This window comes from Palaemon carinicauda, chromosome 21 (assembly GCF_036898095.1).
Source record: "Palaemon carinicauda isolate YSFRI2023 chromosome 21, ASM3689809v2, whole genome shotgun sequence".
In the NCBI taxonomy this organism is placed as follows: domain Eukaryota; kingdom Metazoa; phylum Arthropoda; class Malacostraca; order Decapoda; family Palaemonidae; genus Palaemon; species Palaemon carinicauda.
The window spans coordinates 3,637,614-3,654,721 of record NC_090745.1 but is presented as its reverse complement, the minus strand read 5'-3'; the positions used below and the strand labels follow the sequence as shown (position 1 = coordinate 3,654,721).

General features: G+C 43.6%; 2 protein-coding genes and 1 non-coding gene across 4 annotated transcripts in view; all 3 read left to right on the top strand.

The window, feature by feature from the left end:
* LOC137615154 (origin recognition complex subunit 5-like) overlaps window positions 1–12,314 on the top strand; it is a 46,226-nt gene extending 33,912 nt beyond the window's left edge. Inside the window, exons 11-13 of one of the 2 annotated variants that reach the window (XR_011039166.1) lie at window positions 294–406; window positions 11,176–11,790; window positions 11,896–12,314. Coding sequence is in view for 1 of the 2 variants with exons in the window: in XM_068344788.1 (XP_068200889.1) it covers window positions 294–406; window positions 11,176–11,221 (159 nt within the window). In the remaining variant the exon portion in view is untranslated. Of the gene's footprint in view, window positions 1–293; window positions 407–11,175 lie in introns of both variants that reach the window. The other variant, XM_068344788.1, reaches the window with a different exon arrangement.
* LOC137615159 (transient receptor potential channel pyrexia-like) overlaps window positions 1–17,108 on the top strand; it is a 495,727-nt gene that overhangs the window by 149,231 nt on the left and 329,388 nt on the right.
* On the top strand, window positions 7,132–7,250 carry LOC137615578 (5S ribosomal RNA). The gene has a single exon (XR_011039253.1). It is a non-coding gene; the product is annotated as a 5S ribosomal RNA (ribosomal RNA).

The window sequence follows — 17,108 nt, the reverse complement described above, 5'->3', positions numbered from 1 at the left end:
TTATGAGAAACTAAAGGCATTTTCCAAAAGAATGAGACCAACCTGACCTCTCTATGAGGAATATTAAGGTGTTAGAGCAATTTAAAAATATATATATTGCAAAATGTGCTAGGAAAAAAAAAAATGCCTGGGGTTAAGGGTTGGAAAGTTCCAAATAGCCTGGTGTGTAAAAGGGTTAATTAGTAAATATATCCCTTTCTTTTATAATCAACATAATTGTTTTGTTAGATATTACTTAATCTATCATGTTGATAACTAAGTATTTGCTAGTACATAATTAATGCTCTTTACAGATCTCAACTTTAGTAACATTGAAATTAGTAACACAAGTGGGAGGAGACGATCAGCTGGATGCACCTAAATACAAGTGTGCAGTTTCTTTGAATTTTATACGCGGGATCGCGAGGTTTGTATAATAATAATTCATGAAACCAAGCTTAATCAGTTGGTATTAGATTAGAGAATTTTTAATTATGTTAACCTGTTAAGCGTCCCCCCTGGACCAGGTTGCCGCTAACGTATCGTCACGCTTTTTTTGCCCTGAGCGGTCATTTCACTAATGATAATTTTTCAAAGTTAGTATCATTTCTTTATGCTTATAATTCATATTCATAGTTAAAAGTAGGGATATTAATTTCATGGTAGAGTAAAAAAACAAATAATACTATTATTTCACGTCAAATTGCTACATAATACTGAATATTCTTACGCCTGGATAAGCAACAAAAGCAAAGGGGATAAGTCTCCCCCCCCCCTCTCTCTCTCTCTCTCTCTCTCTCTCTCTCTCTCTCTCTCTCTCTCTCTCTCTCTCTCTCTCTCTCTCTCTCTCTCTCTCTCTCTCTCTCTCTCTCTCTCTCATTTCCTGTATAATTTTCAAATATGTTCGTCATACATTTGTACATTATTTATCCACTTTATCTCTCTCTCTCTCTCTCTCTCTCTCTCTCTCTCTCTCTCTCTCTCTCTGTCGGCGTTTCCTTTCCTATATAGTTTTGTGAAATCTCGTTGTCCAGTCATTCGGTAATGAGAAGTCATTTTCGCTTTCGGCATTGAAAGAAAACTTTGTTTCTTCAATATACTCATCACTGGGGGATTCAAAACTAGTGCTCTCATTATCAAACAGGTTATCATTATCAAATTCCTCAACAAGAATATCATTTATTTCATCTAAAGAAATAACCTTCCTCTTTAGACCGTTCATTACAAAAGGAACAACAAACAACCACTTCGGCATGAACGCCCGAAGCGCACTGATAGGAAACCAGTTTTCTAAAATCAAGCTACCTTCAGAAAAATAGTTGCCAGACATCATATAAGTTTCTATTTACAGCCCCCATATGCTGAGAGTGTTGCCAAGTGGTGATCCTATACTTACTATACGAGTAAACGTAATATCACGAGACTGACGGCTTGAAAAAGGCAATTAAAGTCATGAACGGAATATGCAGTTGAAGGCGGTACCGAGTAGATCGTGGTGAACGGTTTATCAAGTGGGTGACGCTTAACAGGTTAATAAGTAGCTGTTGTATTTCTCTCTTGATAACATGATTGATGAAGTTCTATAAGTTGGTACACTATAATATGCATACAACTTCAGACAAGGCCCCTGATAATATTGATATTCATGGAGCAGGGGCGAAATGCCATTTCATTGGGTAAGGAAATGTTTTTGGTAGAATTAACCTTTAATCAGTATAATGCTATGTTAACCCGTCTGTTTAATGTTGTTTAAAATCCTTTGGTTTCAAGTTAATTGAATATTGCTTGGATTCCTTATGCTACATTTTGATTAAATATTTTTTAGGAACCACAGGTGACACGGATTAAATATGTGGGTCCCTTAGATTACAAGTTGATTAAATATTATTTAAGACCCTTTAAAATATATTTTGGACCCTTAAATTATTTTTGGATTAATTTTGTTTTTAGGGGGAGACTTTTGAATTACCTTGTGATTATATAATTGATAGGATTATATATTTTTTCTACTCGTAGGTTACAGGATGAAGAAATTTCATTTATGATTCTCGGTTACATGTTAAATACATTTTTGCATAGTCCATTTAGTATATGTTACAGTATTATGTAAATTATATTTAGATAAGGATTTCTTGATTATTTGGTTACTAGATATTTTGTATGAACTTGAGGCGACGTGACGGTAATTTGTGACCCTTGGGTTATCAATAAATATTACCATCTAAGCTACTGCTCTAGTTGGAAAAGCAGGATGTTATAACCCCAAGTGCTCCAACAGAGGAAGATAGCCCTGTCAGGAAAGGAAGTAAATAAATTATATGAGAAGTAATGAATATGAATTATTTAAAATCAGTAGCAAGTAACAATGTTAAAATAGATGTCATTTATAAGCTATGAAGAGAGACATGGCAGCATGGTCAACATTAAGTATTCTTTTTGGATATTCTTTTTGGATTTAAGGTTACATTTCAATTTAGATTTGTTCCGTAACCGAAATACAAACCACGCTATTTACATTGGGTATTACTTTCGGCGTAGCTGAAATGACGAGCCATTAGATTTTAACGAGGGTTTCCTACCCCGCGCTAGTTAGCAGGGGTAGGGGGAGGGGTAGCTTGCTACCCCTCCCTCCCTCACACACACCGGTGAAATGTCTCACTTCACTTTTGGCTCGGACAATGGACAGACGTCTCTGTCTTCGTCCTCGCTTGGCAGCCATTGTTTGTTTTGTCTTTACTTAATCACTTACTTTTCTTTTACTCAATATATATGTAAACATTTTTTCGTGTTTATGTATATATTTGAGTATAGAAATCAGTAAGTTTCCTTTTCAGAGTTTGTGCTTGTGTGTGTAGTGTACGATATCTCTGTGGAGCCACCACGGTGTAATTTAATGGGTCGCGATCGAGTTTGACTACGGTCTTTCTTTCTCTCTCTTTTGACTATGGTCTTTCTCTCTCTTTTTTGAGGTCGTTCACCCTTTACTACGTTACCTTTACTACGTCTGAGTAGCTTCCTTCCCGTGTGGGTAGGGTTGCTACGCCGTACGTTTTGTCTCAATTAGTTTATGAATGTAATTGTGTTTGTTGATTTTTCAGCTTTTGTAGAACGATTCCTTTCGGGGTTTTCGTTCTTTATTTAGTGTTCATTCATTTTTAAATTACATAATTACATAGTTACATAATTATAATTGTTATAATTCTATGTTGGTTACAGCTCTCCTTCCGTGAGTGTAAGTGGTTGTGAGGGCACGTGCCTGTTGTGTAATCTTTTCCCTCAGGATTCCTCTTCGGAGCCTTCCCGGGGGAATGAATGTTAACTAATGATTTTTGTTTTTATTTTTCACAGTTACCGATCTAGTTCGTTTCTGTAATGTGACAACAGAGTGAGCTGTCTTGTTGAGGCCTGGGGATTCGGCTGTTGCTGCCTCCCCTATAGATCTTCGTCAGGGGCGTGTCTCCTTCTCCTGGAAGTACTCCCGTGACGATTGACAGCTCTCCAGTTCAGTTTAGAACACTCAGGAGGCTCGCCTCCTTGGGTGGGTAACTTTCCTTCCGAGGGAAGTTTTCCTGTTCAGGCTTGAGTTTTTTTTTCCCCTTTGGGGGGTTCTCCTCTTGCCTTTTTTTGACCGACTATGCTCTTGGTGCTGAGCGGTCGCACCTGCAGTTACGCTCAAGGGGCTGGGCAACTGCAGGAGCCCCTCTTCGGAGGATTGCTCTTTTTAGGTCACTGGCTGACCCGTCTCTTCTACGAAGTGTTTCTCTTTCGTTCGCGAGGGAGTACACTCATAGAGACTCCTCTTTGGAGGACTCTTTTGCTGTTGTTGCTGTAGGCCGCCTTCGCCGTAAGGCTCACCGTCCGCTACGTCGTAAGGGCCTCCCGTCTCCCTATAAGGGTGCTAAGAGGCGCCTTTTTTAATCTTCTCCGTATGCAGCCTGCAGCTCCTACCTCCTTAGATCTCTCCGGGGATCGATCTCCAATGCCTTCTTGACCTTCTGCCTCTGGTGCAGCTGGACAGCAGTCTGACCTCGTCATCCGACGGGCAACGGTCCCTTCGGGGCAAAGGGTTGCCTCCCACGGGGGGTCTTCCCTTGCGTGTCAGGGTTCCCCTGCACGCCCTTCTACAGTGTTAGCGCACAGGCGCTCTCCTGCTCGTCAGAGTTCTCCTGATCGCCAGCGCTCTCCTGTTCGCCAGCGCTCACCTGTTTGCCAGCGCTCTCCTGTTTGCCAGCGCTCTCCTGTTCCTCAGCGCTCTCCTGATGATCATCGCCCCACTGCTCGCCAGCGCTCTCTTGAGGACTCCGAACATCCTGCTGTTCCTGTTGTACACCCTGCGCGCCATCAGTCTCCTGAGCGCTCTAGATCTCCTGCCCGTCAGAGCGCACCTGCGCTTCCAGTTCCTGATTCGCGCCCATGTTCGCCTGCGTGACCTAGAACTTCAGTTCAGGTCTTGGACAAGGACTCTTCTTCTCCTCACCCTCGCGATCCGGCTCGTCAGCCTACCCCAGCGCAGCAACGCTCGCGGTCGCCTGCGCGTGCTTCTAAGCTACTGTACGCACAGGATTCCACGCGTCGCCCTTCAGCTCGCCAGCGACCACAGACGCGCCAACGTTCACCTACTCGTTAGCGATCTCCTGCGCGTCAACGATCGCCATCGATCTTCCATGCGTTACAGGTCCCCTGGACACCATCAGTAGCGATCTAGCGCTCGCCTGCTGTGGACCACGATCTCCAGTAGCTGAGTCTTGCCGTAGATCTTCCTCCTGCTCGCCAGCGCTCACCTTTACTTCTGTCCTTCTGTGCGCCAGCTTTCTTCAATCGCCAGCGCACATCTGCGCGCCCTTTCCTGCCACGCACTAGTGGGCGCCAACGGTTTTTCCTGACCGTCCAGGATCACCTGACTGACAGCTTGCATCAGCGCTCACCTTCCTGATGCACCTGCGCGCCTTCTGATTTGCGCGATGCGCGCTAACCATCCCTAGTTTCTAACGCGCCCGCACGATTCTTCGCCTGCGCGCTAGCGTTTTGTTAACGCACCACCGCTCGCCAACGCGCCAACGCTTGCTGACGTGTCATCGCTTGCCAACGCGCCTTCTCTTGCCTACGGGCCATCGCCAACGCGCCTTCACTTGCCTACGGGCCATCGCTCGCCAAGACGCGCCATCGCCCGCCTACGCGCCATCGGTCTCCCGACCGCCTGCGCGACCACACGCCCACGCGCCCGCGCACATGCGCTCCAACGTTCGCTCGCGCGCGAACCAACGGTGTTCCATCGCGCGAACCAATGGTGTTCCGTCGCGCGAACCAATGGTGTTCCGTCGCGCGAACCGACGGTGTTCCGTCGCGCGAACCGACGGTGTTCCATCGCACGAACCAACGGTGTTCCATCGCGCGAGCGCCGGCTCGATTCCTGCAGTAGCCATTGCTTGCCTACGGGTCATCGCTCGCCTGTGAACTATCGCCCTCCTTCTGCGCTCCCTCGCGCACTTTCGTCTGCGCTCCTGCGTACCCGCGCACGGGCGCTTCCACGTTCGGCCACGCGCGAACCTTTGATTTACCATCGCGCAAGCGCCAGGGCGATTGTGACCGCTATTCCCGTCGGGGTTTTGCAACACGGCCAGCCTGGCGAGTCTTCTGGAGCACGTATTTCCAGAACACGGTCTTCACCCCGTAAACGCAGAGCATGGCACATGCAAGAGCAGGAAGAATCTTCAGGGAGGTCTGAGCAACATTCTTCTTTCCAGAACCTGGGTTAGCCCTTCTTCCTCGTCATTTCCTGGAATGGTCTTGCCAGGGAGCTTTCCGTTCGAGATTTCTCCGTCGGGCAAGGGGTGACTGGTTTAGCCCTTCCTCTTCTCCATCTCGTGGAAGGGGCTTACCAGGTTCTTTCCCTCCTCGGGTGCGACCCGAGGTTTTGTACAAGGAAGATCATGGGTACTTTCCTCCTCTCAGGCTCAAGCACCTTGGCGTTTTGTCGCCAAGTTTCGAACTTGCGGGCAAACTCGATGCTGGAGCATCTAGACTCAGTGACCGAGGGCTTCCTCTCGGGTGTCTCATCTGTGGATGTCGACAAGCTCAGACACACTTCCATCCTTGGGAGGAGCTTGTTTGAGCCCAAGGACAGAGACATGGACAGCTGTTGTGCGGAGGAAGTCGACTTCAATTTTCACTCCTCCAAGGCGCTTTCTTCCAGACCCTGCAGGCCTCCGACGCCTCTTCATTCAGCCTCATCAGCCTAAGTTATCGGACCGGCTACGGCAGCTAAGACAAGGTGTACAATAGCAGTCCCCTCCTGTCAGGGACAGGTAGCACGGGAGGCCGGGAGGCATAATCCTAGAGGGAGCGGCAGAGTTCACAAACTAGGATTGGCAACCCTTTTGCAGGTCTCACGCTGGGGGGATGCCTAAGGTTACTCGTCCGAATAACAGCTTCCCGATGCCGATTCCTGCACGGTCTACGTGATCAGCCAAGGATATCGCGCCTCGCTCTTACCATCTCTCCATCACTGTCAGCGAATCCAGTGTCACTGAACCTCTATGCCATGGGGTCGGCAAGAGGTTTGCCCGTTGGGTAGAAGGATCCATGCCCTAGGAGAAGGTCCTCCATAGGGTCGTTGATGGCTCCCCCCCCCCCCCCCCCCGGCTTCTTCAGTCGATCCTTTCTTCTGGGAAAGCATCTGAGATGGGAGTTCCGTTGTCGACCTCTCAGCTCTGATCAAGTTTGTCGAACAAACTTCGTCCAGCGTGGAACAGCAGAGTCGATCAGACTGATAATGAGGCTGCAGGACTCCTTAGGCCCTGGATCGGGAGGATGGGTACTTCCAGGTTCCATTCCATCCATCTTCCAGGAAACTCTTGGAATTCAGCCTAGACTACAGGTGTTCCTGCTTGAGATGCGGTGTGGCGATCCCGCCGCGGCATCGCAGGTTTTTCCCCAGAGAACTCTCCCTGCTTTCCTCATGGCCGCTCAGGAGCAGGCTTCCGCCTCCTTCGCTTTTTGGAGGTCTGGTCAACTCCGGTAGGCTCGGGTTCAACCTTCTTCGACACCGGGACAAGCTTCCGGGTCTTTACTAAGAGTGAGGGATCATGGTAATTTGCTAGGAGCCTTCTCTACTTCTGCCTCAACATCTGGAATATCTAGCCATGATATTGAGTCAACGGCCATACCACGTTGAAAACACCGCTTCTCGTCCGATCAGCGAAGTTAAGCAACGTTGGGTCTGGTCAGTACTTGGATGGGTGACCGCCTAGGAACACCAGATGCTCTTGACTCCTTCTCCGAGCCTTCCCTTCAGTTGACTGTGGCAAGGCTGAGGAGAGTCGCAGTACCTGTTCTCAGTCAAGGAGAGCTTTCAGCCCTATCTTGGAACGTTTCCTAGGTCTCTTTTCCTCATTGACCCGTCTAGTTCCGAACGGTCGCCTCAGGATAAGTTCCCTGTGAGGCGGCCCAAGTTCCGGTGGTATCCAAACAACGATTAACCGGACTTTCTGTCAGCGGAACGTTTAGACCGGCAATGGGTCGACCTTTGGAACCTCTTACATGGGAGTGGATATTCTCGTCCTTTCCCCACATTTGATGCTGTTCTCGGACTCGTCAAAGAAAAAGGGGGGGGGGGGGGAGGCATGTTCCGGTTCAGGCCTATGCTCAGGACCTGAAGGGTACCTCCCCATCATTCAGGTAGGCTTAGGGGCCGTAGTCTGGCCCCTCTACAGATCCTACTGATCCTGCCGAGTCGCTCCATGCGCGACGACTTCATGGTACTGGCGTATTCCAACCAGCAGGGAGGCGCATTTTCATACTTTCGCATCTTGCAGTAGAGATACTGAGATGATCCGAGGTCCTCTCAATACCACTATCGGCTCGCTCAATCCGGGCAGAGGAATGTTCTCTCCGACCATCTGAGCAGAGCCTCACAGATAGAGAGTACCTGGGGGTCTTTGGCCTATAGTAACCAGCAAGTCCTGGCCTGGGGGACCTGATCACGACAGCCTGGAACTTCAAGCTTCCACTGTTCTTCCCTCCAGTCTCAGACCCCAAGATGCTTTCCGGTGACGGTGGGACAACATCGACGCCTGCGTCTTCCCACCATTGTTGTCTGTTGAGAATGGGTCTTAACAAGACCAGGTTGTCTGTCAACCTTTCGATGGCCCTGAGAGGTCCGCTGTGACTATACGCAGAACGGTTTTCGGACCCTCTGCTTCCCCTGACGGAACTCCCGGGAGAGCTTCTTCCACGACACAGGCTACTCAAACAACCACACTACAACATCTTTCACGAGCCGTTGCATTGCTTCGGCTTCACGCCTGGAGACACTACGCCGCCCCCTCAAGAAGAGACAACCCGCTACAGTCGCGGAGCGTAGGTCGCGTCACCTGCGATAGTCATCCGTAGGGGTCTACCAGGCGAAGTGGAGAGTCTTCTGTGGTTGGTGTCGTGGGAGAGATACCTCTTCCCTTTAGGCCTTTTCTCCAGCAATAACGGAGTTATTGCTTTTCGGCGGGAGGAAACTTTTCCGCTCTCGGCAGTGAAGCCTATCGCTCAGCCTTTCCCTGGCCTTCAGGCTGAAAGGAATAGACTTTTTCCTTCCCGCTGGACCTTTCTTCGCTCATGCGAAGCTGCAAACGTCCCTTCCCCCAGTCGGAGTGAGACCTCCGCCATGGAGCATGGTTCGGACTCTTTAGTCCCTTAAGAGATCTTCTCAAGAACCAGTACGTCAGGCCTCTGATCGTATTCCGTCTTGGGGGACGGTGCTCCTGCTCACTCTGACCTCGGCCAGTGTGTAAGCAATCTTCATGGTCTCGTACGACTCCGCCCTTTCAAGAGGATAGGGGAAGGCAAAATTCAGGTTCGCTCCTGAGTTGTTTTCTAGACTCAGAATCTTGGAGTCCCGGACCTTCGGTTCGACTCCTTCAAGATTTCGAGTCTCCGTTCTGTATCAGATGACCCAAACCTTTTCCTTCTTGCCAGTAAAGGAATCGAAGGGTTATCTTTGAGAACAGCTGCAGTTTGTCCTCACGTGCAAGCCGGTTTGGGAGCACAGGGAGGACACGGGAGAGTCACCAGTATACCTCTTCAGCTCGGACTCAAGGGCATTCATTTCGACCTGAATCCAGACCCTCCCCCATCACGTCGCCCTACAGCACGATGTCAGATACATCGCAACGTCCCTCGCCTTCGAGTAGAACTACTCTGTGACGCAGGTGCTACAAGCTGGAGTCTGGAAGCGTCTAATGACCTTCGCAGCCCGCTTCCTGCAGGACGTGACCCACAGGAGTATCGATACATTTCTATCGCTCTGTGGTGGCTACACAACAGCTGGCCAAACCTCAGGCTCCTTTTTGGACAGGTAGCAGAAGGTTGAGGGCATTGTTATCAGGTTTTAGTCTGCATGAACGAAAGAAGTATGTCTGGCCCTTACTTCTTTCTTCATCGTCCCCTCTACTGGGGAAGCAGCATCCTGGTCTCTGCATAGCTGACCTCAAACCTCTGCAGGTAAACCATGCTCCCTTGTGTTACGAGTATTGATTCAATACTGTCGCGTCCCCCATACCCTGACGAGGTGGTATTGGGAACGTCCTAACCCAGAGTTCCTTCTGGAACTCCAGGTCAACTGCCTAGGACGGGTCACACTTTCTTCCTTCACACACAAGCTTATGTAGGCCACACGTTTCCTTGCGGAGCAAGGAACTTGTGAGGTGCAGGGACTCCTTTTCTCGAGTGCGACTCACTCGGATTCTGAGTCCCCCGGTAAAGCCAAAGCCAGTATGGCTGGGGACATTACACCCTTCCTAAGGGGTAAGTCACCCAATGTAAATAGCGTGGTTTGTATTTCGGTTACGGAACGAATGACTAAATTCGGAGATAATTTGTATTTTTCCTAACCATACAAACCTTAGCTATTTACACATATTTGCCCGCCAGCCCTGTCCCCCAAGTCAAGTCCTACCTCTAAGTGAAGTGAGACATTTCACAGGTGTGTGAGGGAGGGAGGGGTAGCAAGCTACCCCTGCTAACTAGCGCGGGGTAGGAAACCCTCATTAAAATCTAATGGCTCGTCATTTCAGCTACGCCGAAAGTAATACCCAATGTAAATAGCTAAGGTTTGTATGGTTAGGAAAAATACAAATTATCTCCGAATTTGTCATATTTTGGATATTCAGGTTAAATGTTAATTAGTTATTGTTTAACATGTTTACAATCTTTTCATGACCAAGTTACAAAACACGTCTGACCAACGCAAGTGCTGAGGAGAAAAGAGGATAGGGGGTGGGAAGATGTAGGGATAGAGAGGGGGGATGTTGATGAAGGAGAGGTCTAATTGGAGAGGGATCTATGGTCGTGGTTCAATCACGCCCCAGTTTTCTATACCGACACTCAATGAGTGAGCGAGTTAGGTTTATTCCTGGCATTCCATGCATCTCTTTTTTTTCTCTGGTATATTCAGCAATATCTATGCCTTAGAAATGGTGCTAGAGGACACAGGTTCCTCGCCCAGGAATAGATTTTTCCTTCGTCAAAATCCCTTTTTGTGGCCTAGTTACAAGTTTATAAAATCCTTTTTTTTTTGTGACCAATTTACAACCTTATCAAATACTCTTTAAGGACCCTCAGGCTACATATTGATTAAATATTATTTGTGACCTTTAGGTCACCATATAATTAAAATTACTTTTGCAAACTGTAGAGTACCTTTCATTTAAGCATAGTTCAGGACTCTCAAGTTAGAATTTGATGAAACTTTTATGTAGCTCATTAATTAAATCTGTTTAGTACCCTTAGGTGACATTTTTAATAGATATACTTTGGAATGCTTTGTTTATAATTTTAATAGGATATTGTTTAAGATTCTTAGTTTACATTTTAACTAAATATTGTTTGGTAATACTGTACATTCTTTAGATTTTGTTTGGGCCCTTTAGGATATGATTTTAATTAATACATTATCATCATCTACACCTATTGATGCAGAGGTCTTCAGTTAGATGTCGCCAGTCGTCTCTGTCTTGAGCTTTCAAATCAATACTTCTCCATTCATCCTCTCCTACTTCACACTTCATAGTCCTCAGCCATGTAGACCTGGGTCATCCAACTCTTTTTAGTGCCTTGTGGAGCTCAGTTGAAAGGTTGGTGAGTGCGAAGAGCATGCCCAAACCATCTCCATCTAACCCCAATTAATCTAAAATCTTTATATTTCAGAACTGTTGGTTTTGACATCATCAGGTACCTGTATGATTTTGCTTGAGGGAGAGATCAGTGCCATCTCGGAAAAAAAAAGATATATTTAGAAGAAAACCGTTTCTTTCCAAATTGAGAATGGTAAATTTCATACATACATATACCACGGCACTTCCCCCAATTTTTTTTTGGGGGGGGTAGTCGACATCAAACAAATGAAACAAAAAAAAGGGGACCTCTCCTCTCTACGTTCATATTTCATATTTTCAAGAATGAAATACAGATGAAGTCCTCACATGTACATTGATGATCATCATCTCCTACGCCTACTGACGCAAAGGGTCTCGGTTAGATTTCGCCAGTCGTCTCTATCTTGAGTTTTTTAATTCAATACTTTGCCATATACATTAGGTTCATCCAGTTTTCATGGCTCTTTATTCATTTTTTATTGTAGAGCTATAATAGTGAATTATTGTTAATTTTAATTTTAATAAACTAATCTATACTGTATTTTCATAAAATCAGTACAGTATTATAGAAATTACAGCCAATCTTCACTTGATAAATCTAAATTTTGAATATGTAACTTCCCTGGTAGTTACATATACATACCTTTTATATATGTGTAACTACCAGGTAAGTATATTTAAAAATTCATTTTAAAATAAAAATATAATTTTTAAATATACTTTCCTGGTAGTTACATATATATAAAAGGTACAGTATATATGTAACTACCAGTTAAGTATATTTAAAAATTTATTTTAAAATAAAAATATCATTTTGTTTGGCATTTAGTATATTGCAACAAAAAAATTTTGGTTTTTGCCTTTTTGACCCAAAAAACATTAAAAAAATGCAAAGTAGTTTTAGCTTGAATTTAATGGTGTCCTCTTGGTATAAGGAAAAAATATTTTTGTAATTTTTGGTATGAAAAAGTTTGTATATTTTGGTATGTGAGAATAATTATTTTTTTAGAACTTGTATATTGTGTGTATTTTAGCTTTCATTTTAATTCCCAAAAGTTAAGTCAAAATTATAATGTCAAATTTACTAGAAAAAGACACCTTTGCTCAAGCATTGTTATCACTATTTTTGACCTTTTGAAAAATGTTCATTGGCATTTAATGCTTAACCCTTTTACCCCCAATGGACGTACTGGTACGTTTCACAAAACTCATCCCTTTACCCCCGTGGACGTACTGGTACGTTTCACAAAACTCATCCCTTTACCCCCATGGACGTACTGGTACGTTTCACAAAACTCATCCCTTTACCCCCATGGACGTACTGGTACGTTTCACAAAACTCATCCCTTTACCCCCATGGACGTACTGGTACGTTTCACAAAACTCATCCCTTTACCCCCATGGACGTACTGGTACGTTTCACAAAACTCATCCCTTTACCCCCATGGACGTACTGGTACGTGTCACAAAACTCATCCCTTTACCCCCATGGACGTACAGGTACGTTTCACAAAACTCATCCCTTTACCCCCATGGACGTACTGGTATCTCCTTGCAAAAAACTGCTATTTACATTTTTTTTGCATATTTTTTATAACTTTTTGAGAAACTTCGGGCATTTTCCAAAAGAATGAGACCATCCTGACCTCTATGATGAAAATTAAGGCTGTTACAGCAATTTGAAAAATATATATTGCAAAATAAGCTTGATAAAAAAATGCCTGGGGGTTAAGGGTTGGAAAGTTCCAAATAGCCTGGGGGTAAAAGGGTTAAAAATTAATGATATTTGTAGTTTACTCTAAAATGATTCCTATAAAATAATTTTTAAAAATTTTAACATAAAAATTTGTTTATCTTAAGTTTTAAAGGTACTAATGGTATAGTTTGATATGAAAATGAGTTAGTTCTAAAATCAACTTGGAAGTATCTTAAAAAGAATATTCTCTGTTTAGCAGTACGTATATTTATGACCATTATTTAGAATGCCTTAAGTTGCTAAATTACTGTGTTTATCAATAAAATTTTAGACTTCTATGTTATTTCCATTTCCAATAATGATGTAATTGACCAACATTGACATAATAACAGGATTTTACTTCTAACTTTTTATTTGCTTCTATATGAATACAATCTTGAGTCGTTTAATAGAGGTAGCTGTATGCTTTTAGCATAGCTGGAACTTAGCTGTAAGATTTGTAATGAGGTGTTGGTCATTACTGGCCACGTGGGTGGTGAGACCCCCTCCCCCCAGACACACTTTGTTTACAGCCATTGGTGAGTATAAACTAAGCAACTTCAACTGCTGGTTTTATTCCCTTCCCCCCTCCCCACCTTTTTTTTTTTTTTTTAAGCTGTGTTGTTTGTGAGGGATATTACTAAAGAAAAAAGTTTGCAGTTTTCCCAAGAGCTGTAGTCGTCTGCACATTTACCTTCTAGTAAGCTTAGAAACTTGATAATTCTCATGAGGCGAGAGATACACATAGGAAGGTACCTTCCCAAAAAGACGTATCAGTATGCAGTAAAAGTGCGCACACACAGGGTAACTAAGCACGCTTCTCATAAGAACAAGCGCATGCATTGCTGATAGGAATGAGGGGCCTTGCCCTTCTTCCCATTCCCTCTGGGAAGAATCCTCTCTAACTTTTAAGAAAGGGAAAATTGTGTACCAGTACAACGAATCATTCCTGCTGCATTTCTTTGAGCATCAAATTTCTTGGTTCTGGATCAGGGAAACTTTCTTCAGTTTTCTGTTGCTCCTCAAACTGCAATTCTTCATTTGCCAGTGGTTGCTTATAAGCTATGAATTGTTCAAAATCTTCTGCCAACTTCATCTCAAGTTCGTCACTAATTGATACCACAGTCCACGATATGTCCATAGCTGGTTCTTCTGAGATTTTAAAATCATGAAAAAATTAAGGGCACAGTTTTTTTTCCATACACCATTCATTGCTGTTTGAGTTGCTTCAGTCCTAGAAGAACTTTTTTTTAATACTGCTTGATAAATATCGTATCCCTTCTTCATGCATGGGATTAGTTGAATTAGTAGAACTTCAAATGTTCAAACTCGCAGCAAATGTTTTTATGTTGAACAGGCTTGCATAAGTCATTTTATAGTTTATAAATTAAATATGTTGTAATGTTGTTAATGTTTTTAATGTATTTTATTTTTATTTTCATTACTACTTATATCTTTTATTTCCTTATTTCCTTTCCTCAGAGCTATTTTTCCCTCTTAGAGCCTTTGGGCTTATAGCATCTTGCTTTTCCAACTAGGGTTGTAGCTTAGCTAGTAATAATAATAATAATATCCTGGTTCATTATCAACGATCAACATAACCTTTAAAGGAAGTTTCTATACCCTGCAATACTGTACTCCTTTACTGCTGGAATAAAATTACCATGTTGACCCATCCCTTTGGATTAGTCATCTAAATCGCAGTTAATTGTGGACTTTGAGATGTTCTTGAAGGCCCGGGGATTAGGGGCATGGTAGAACTAACAAATAGCTTTGCTTGAAATCGTCATTAACATTACCCCCATAACATTAATGTTAATCTATATTCGGCTTGCCTTGTAATCTGTCATAGTTTTCGCTTCTTTAGAAATGAATGAATGATCGGCCATTCTCTTCAAAAATAATCCTGTCTCATCGACATTAAGGATAAGTTCTTGCAGAGACTGCTTTTCATTGATGACTTTTATCGTGAATTTGGGAGATTCTTCGGCAGTGGCAGCTTCTCCTTGAATTTTAACATTGTGTAAACTAATGTGCTTCTTGAACTTATTAAAGCATCCCTGACTCTGCAAATGGAGTGTCCTTTACATTTGTATTTTTGTTACGAAAGTCTTCAAACAAAGACTTGGTTCATTCTTCTGTTGTTCTACTCAAAGGGATAGATAATTAGCATTCAATTTCATCATGGATTATGCCTCTCCACATAAATTGTAGAAGTTTTTGATGATGGAGCCTTTTCAGGCACGTTTTGGCCAATGTGCTCTTCATCATGGATACTGTATTGGTAGGGTTGTTGTGGCCTGATTGGTAATGTCTGTGCCTGGTTATCACCAGACGGGGGTTGGAGTCCTACTCAGACTCGTTAGTTCCTTTAGTGTCTGCAACCTTACCATCCTTGTGAGCTAAGGATGGGGGGTTTTTGGGGAGCCTATAGGTCTATCTGCTGAGTCATCAGCAGCCATTGCCTGGCCCTCCCTGGTCCTAGCTTGGATGGAGAGGGGGTTTGGGAGCTGATCGTATGATATATGGCCAGTCTCTTGGGCATTGTCCTGCTTGCTAGGGCAATGTCACTGCCCCTTGCCTCTGCCATTCAAGAGCGGCTTTTAAACCTTTAAACAACCTTTTTCACCATTTTCATATCTTTATCAGGATCAATTTATCTTGCCATTGTAATAACATGCCTCTTAGATTCACTAGCTTTAATCTTCTTGAGAGACGTGCTAAAATAGGCAAATATTCTTCTTAGGATCAGTCATGGTGATGAAAGAAAATAAAGAAACGATATCAGAAATAATGAACAATTAAAATAAAATATTTAAAAGAAAATCACATCAAAACAGATATTTCATATATAAACTATAGAAAGAATTAGGTCAGCCTATTCAACATATAAACAGTTGCAGCAAGTTTGAACTTTTGAAGTTTTATCTTGACATAAAAGATTTAACTGCATAACACCAAATACTACATGAACAAAATGAATTTCATTATAAATCTGAAATAAGGGTTTTTTTTTTCAACCTGGGGTATATGTACCCCCAGTGAGATATTCTTACTCCTCAGGGGGTACATTGAATTGAGAGAATACCCAATACTTCTCAATACACGAGGTAATCTGCATTGAGATTGAATAAGAAAATTATATATCAATATCCATTTTTTTAATGGTTCATATGAAAGTATAAAAATGCTCAAGGTGTACAGAAGACCAAAATGGTTGTTGGTTTAGGGTTGAGGTGGCCTACGTAGTAACGTCTCTGACTAGTGATCCCCAGACTGGGGTTCGAGTCCCCGTCAGACTCATTAGTTCCTCTGATCGCTGCAACTTCATGATCCTTGTGAGCTAAGGATGGAGGGTTTTGTTAAGCCTATAGGTTTATCTGCTGAGTCATCTGCAGCCATTGCCTGGCCCTCCTTGGTCCTAGCTTGGGTGGAGAGGGGGCTTTGGCATTGACCATATGTATATATAGTCAGCTTTAGGGCATTGTCCAGCTTGCTAGGTTAATAGTACTGTCCCTTTCCTCTGCCATTCATGAGCAGCTTTTAAACCTTTAAAGGGGTACACAAGACCAAATGGTTGGGGGTTTAGGGTTGTGATGGCCTACGTGGTAAAGTCTCTGACTGGTAATTGCCAGACGGGTTCGAGTCTTACTCAAACTTGTTAGTCCCTTCGGTCGCTGCAGTCTCACCATCCTTGTGAGCTAAGGATGGGGTGTTCGGGGGAGCGTATAGGTTTATCCGTTGAGTCATCAGCAGCCATTGCCTGGCCCTCCTTGGTCCTAGCTTGGGTGAAGAGGGGGCAAGTAGATCATATGTATAATGGTTAGCCTCTCAGGTATTGTCCTGCTTGATAGGGCAATGTCATTTTCCCTTGCCTCTGCCCTTCATGAGTAGCCTTTAAACCTTCAAACTCCCTCCTTAAATATTATACAATGCTGAAATCTTACACTAACATCCCTTAGAGTTTATTTTACACTAATGTACACTAAACCAGATACTGTATATTACCTTGCATCACACAGGAAGTTTACTCATGCATGTATTTCAAAGTAACATCCGATATATGTCGCCGGATTTTAAATGTACAGTATGTACTTTATACTCTACATGACTAGATATTTGATGAAAATACTTTTAAAGAATTTTTTTTTCCAGCCATTTAAAGGCTGATTAGTTTTTGCTTAATGAATGAGACATAATAATAATAATAATAATAATTATTATTATTATCATTATTATTATTACTAGCA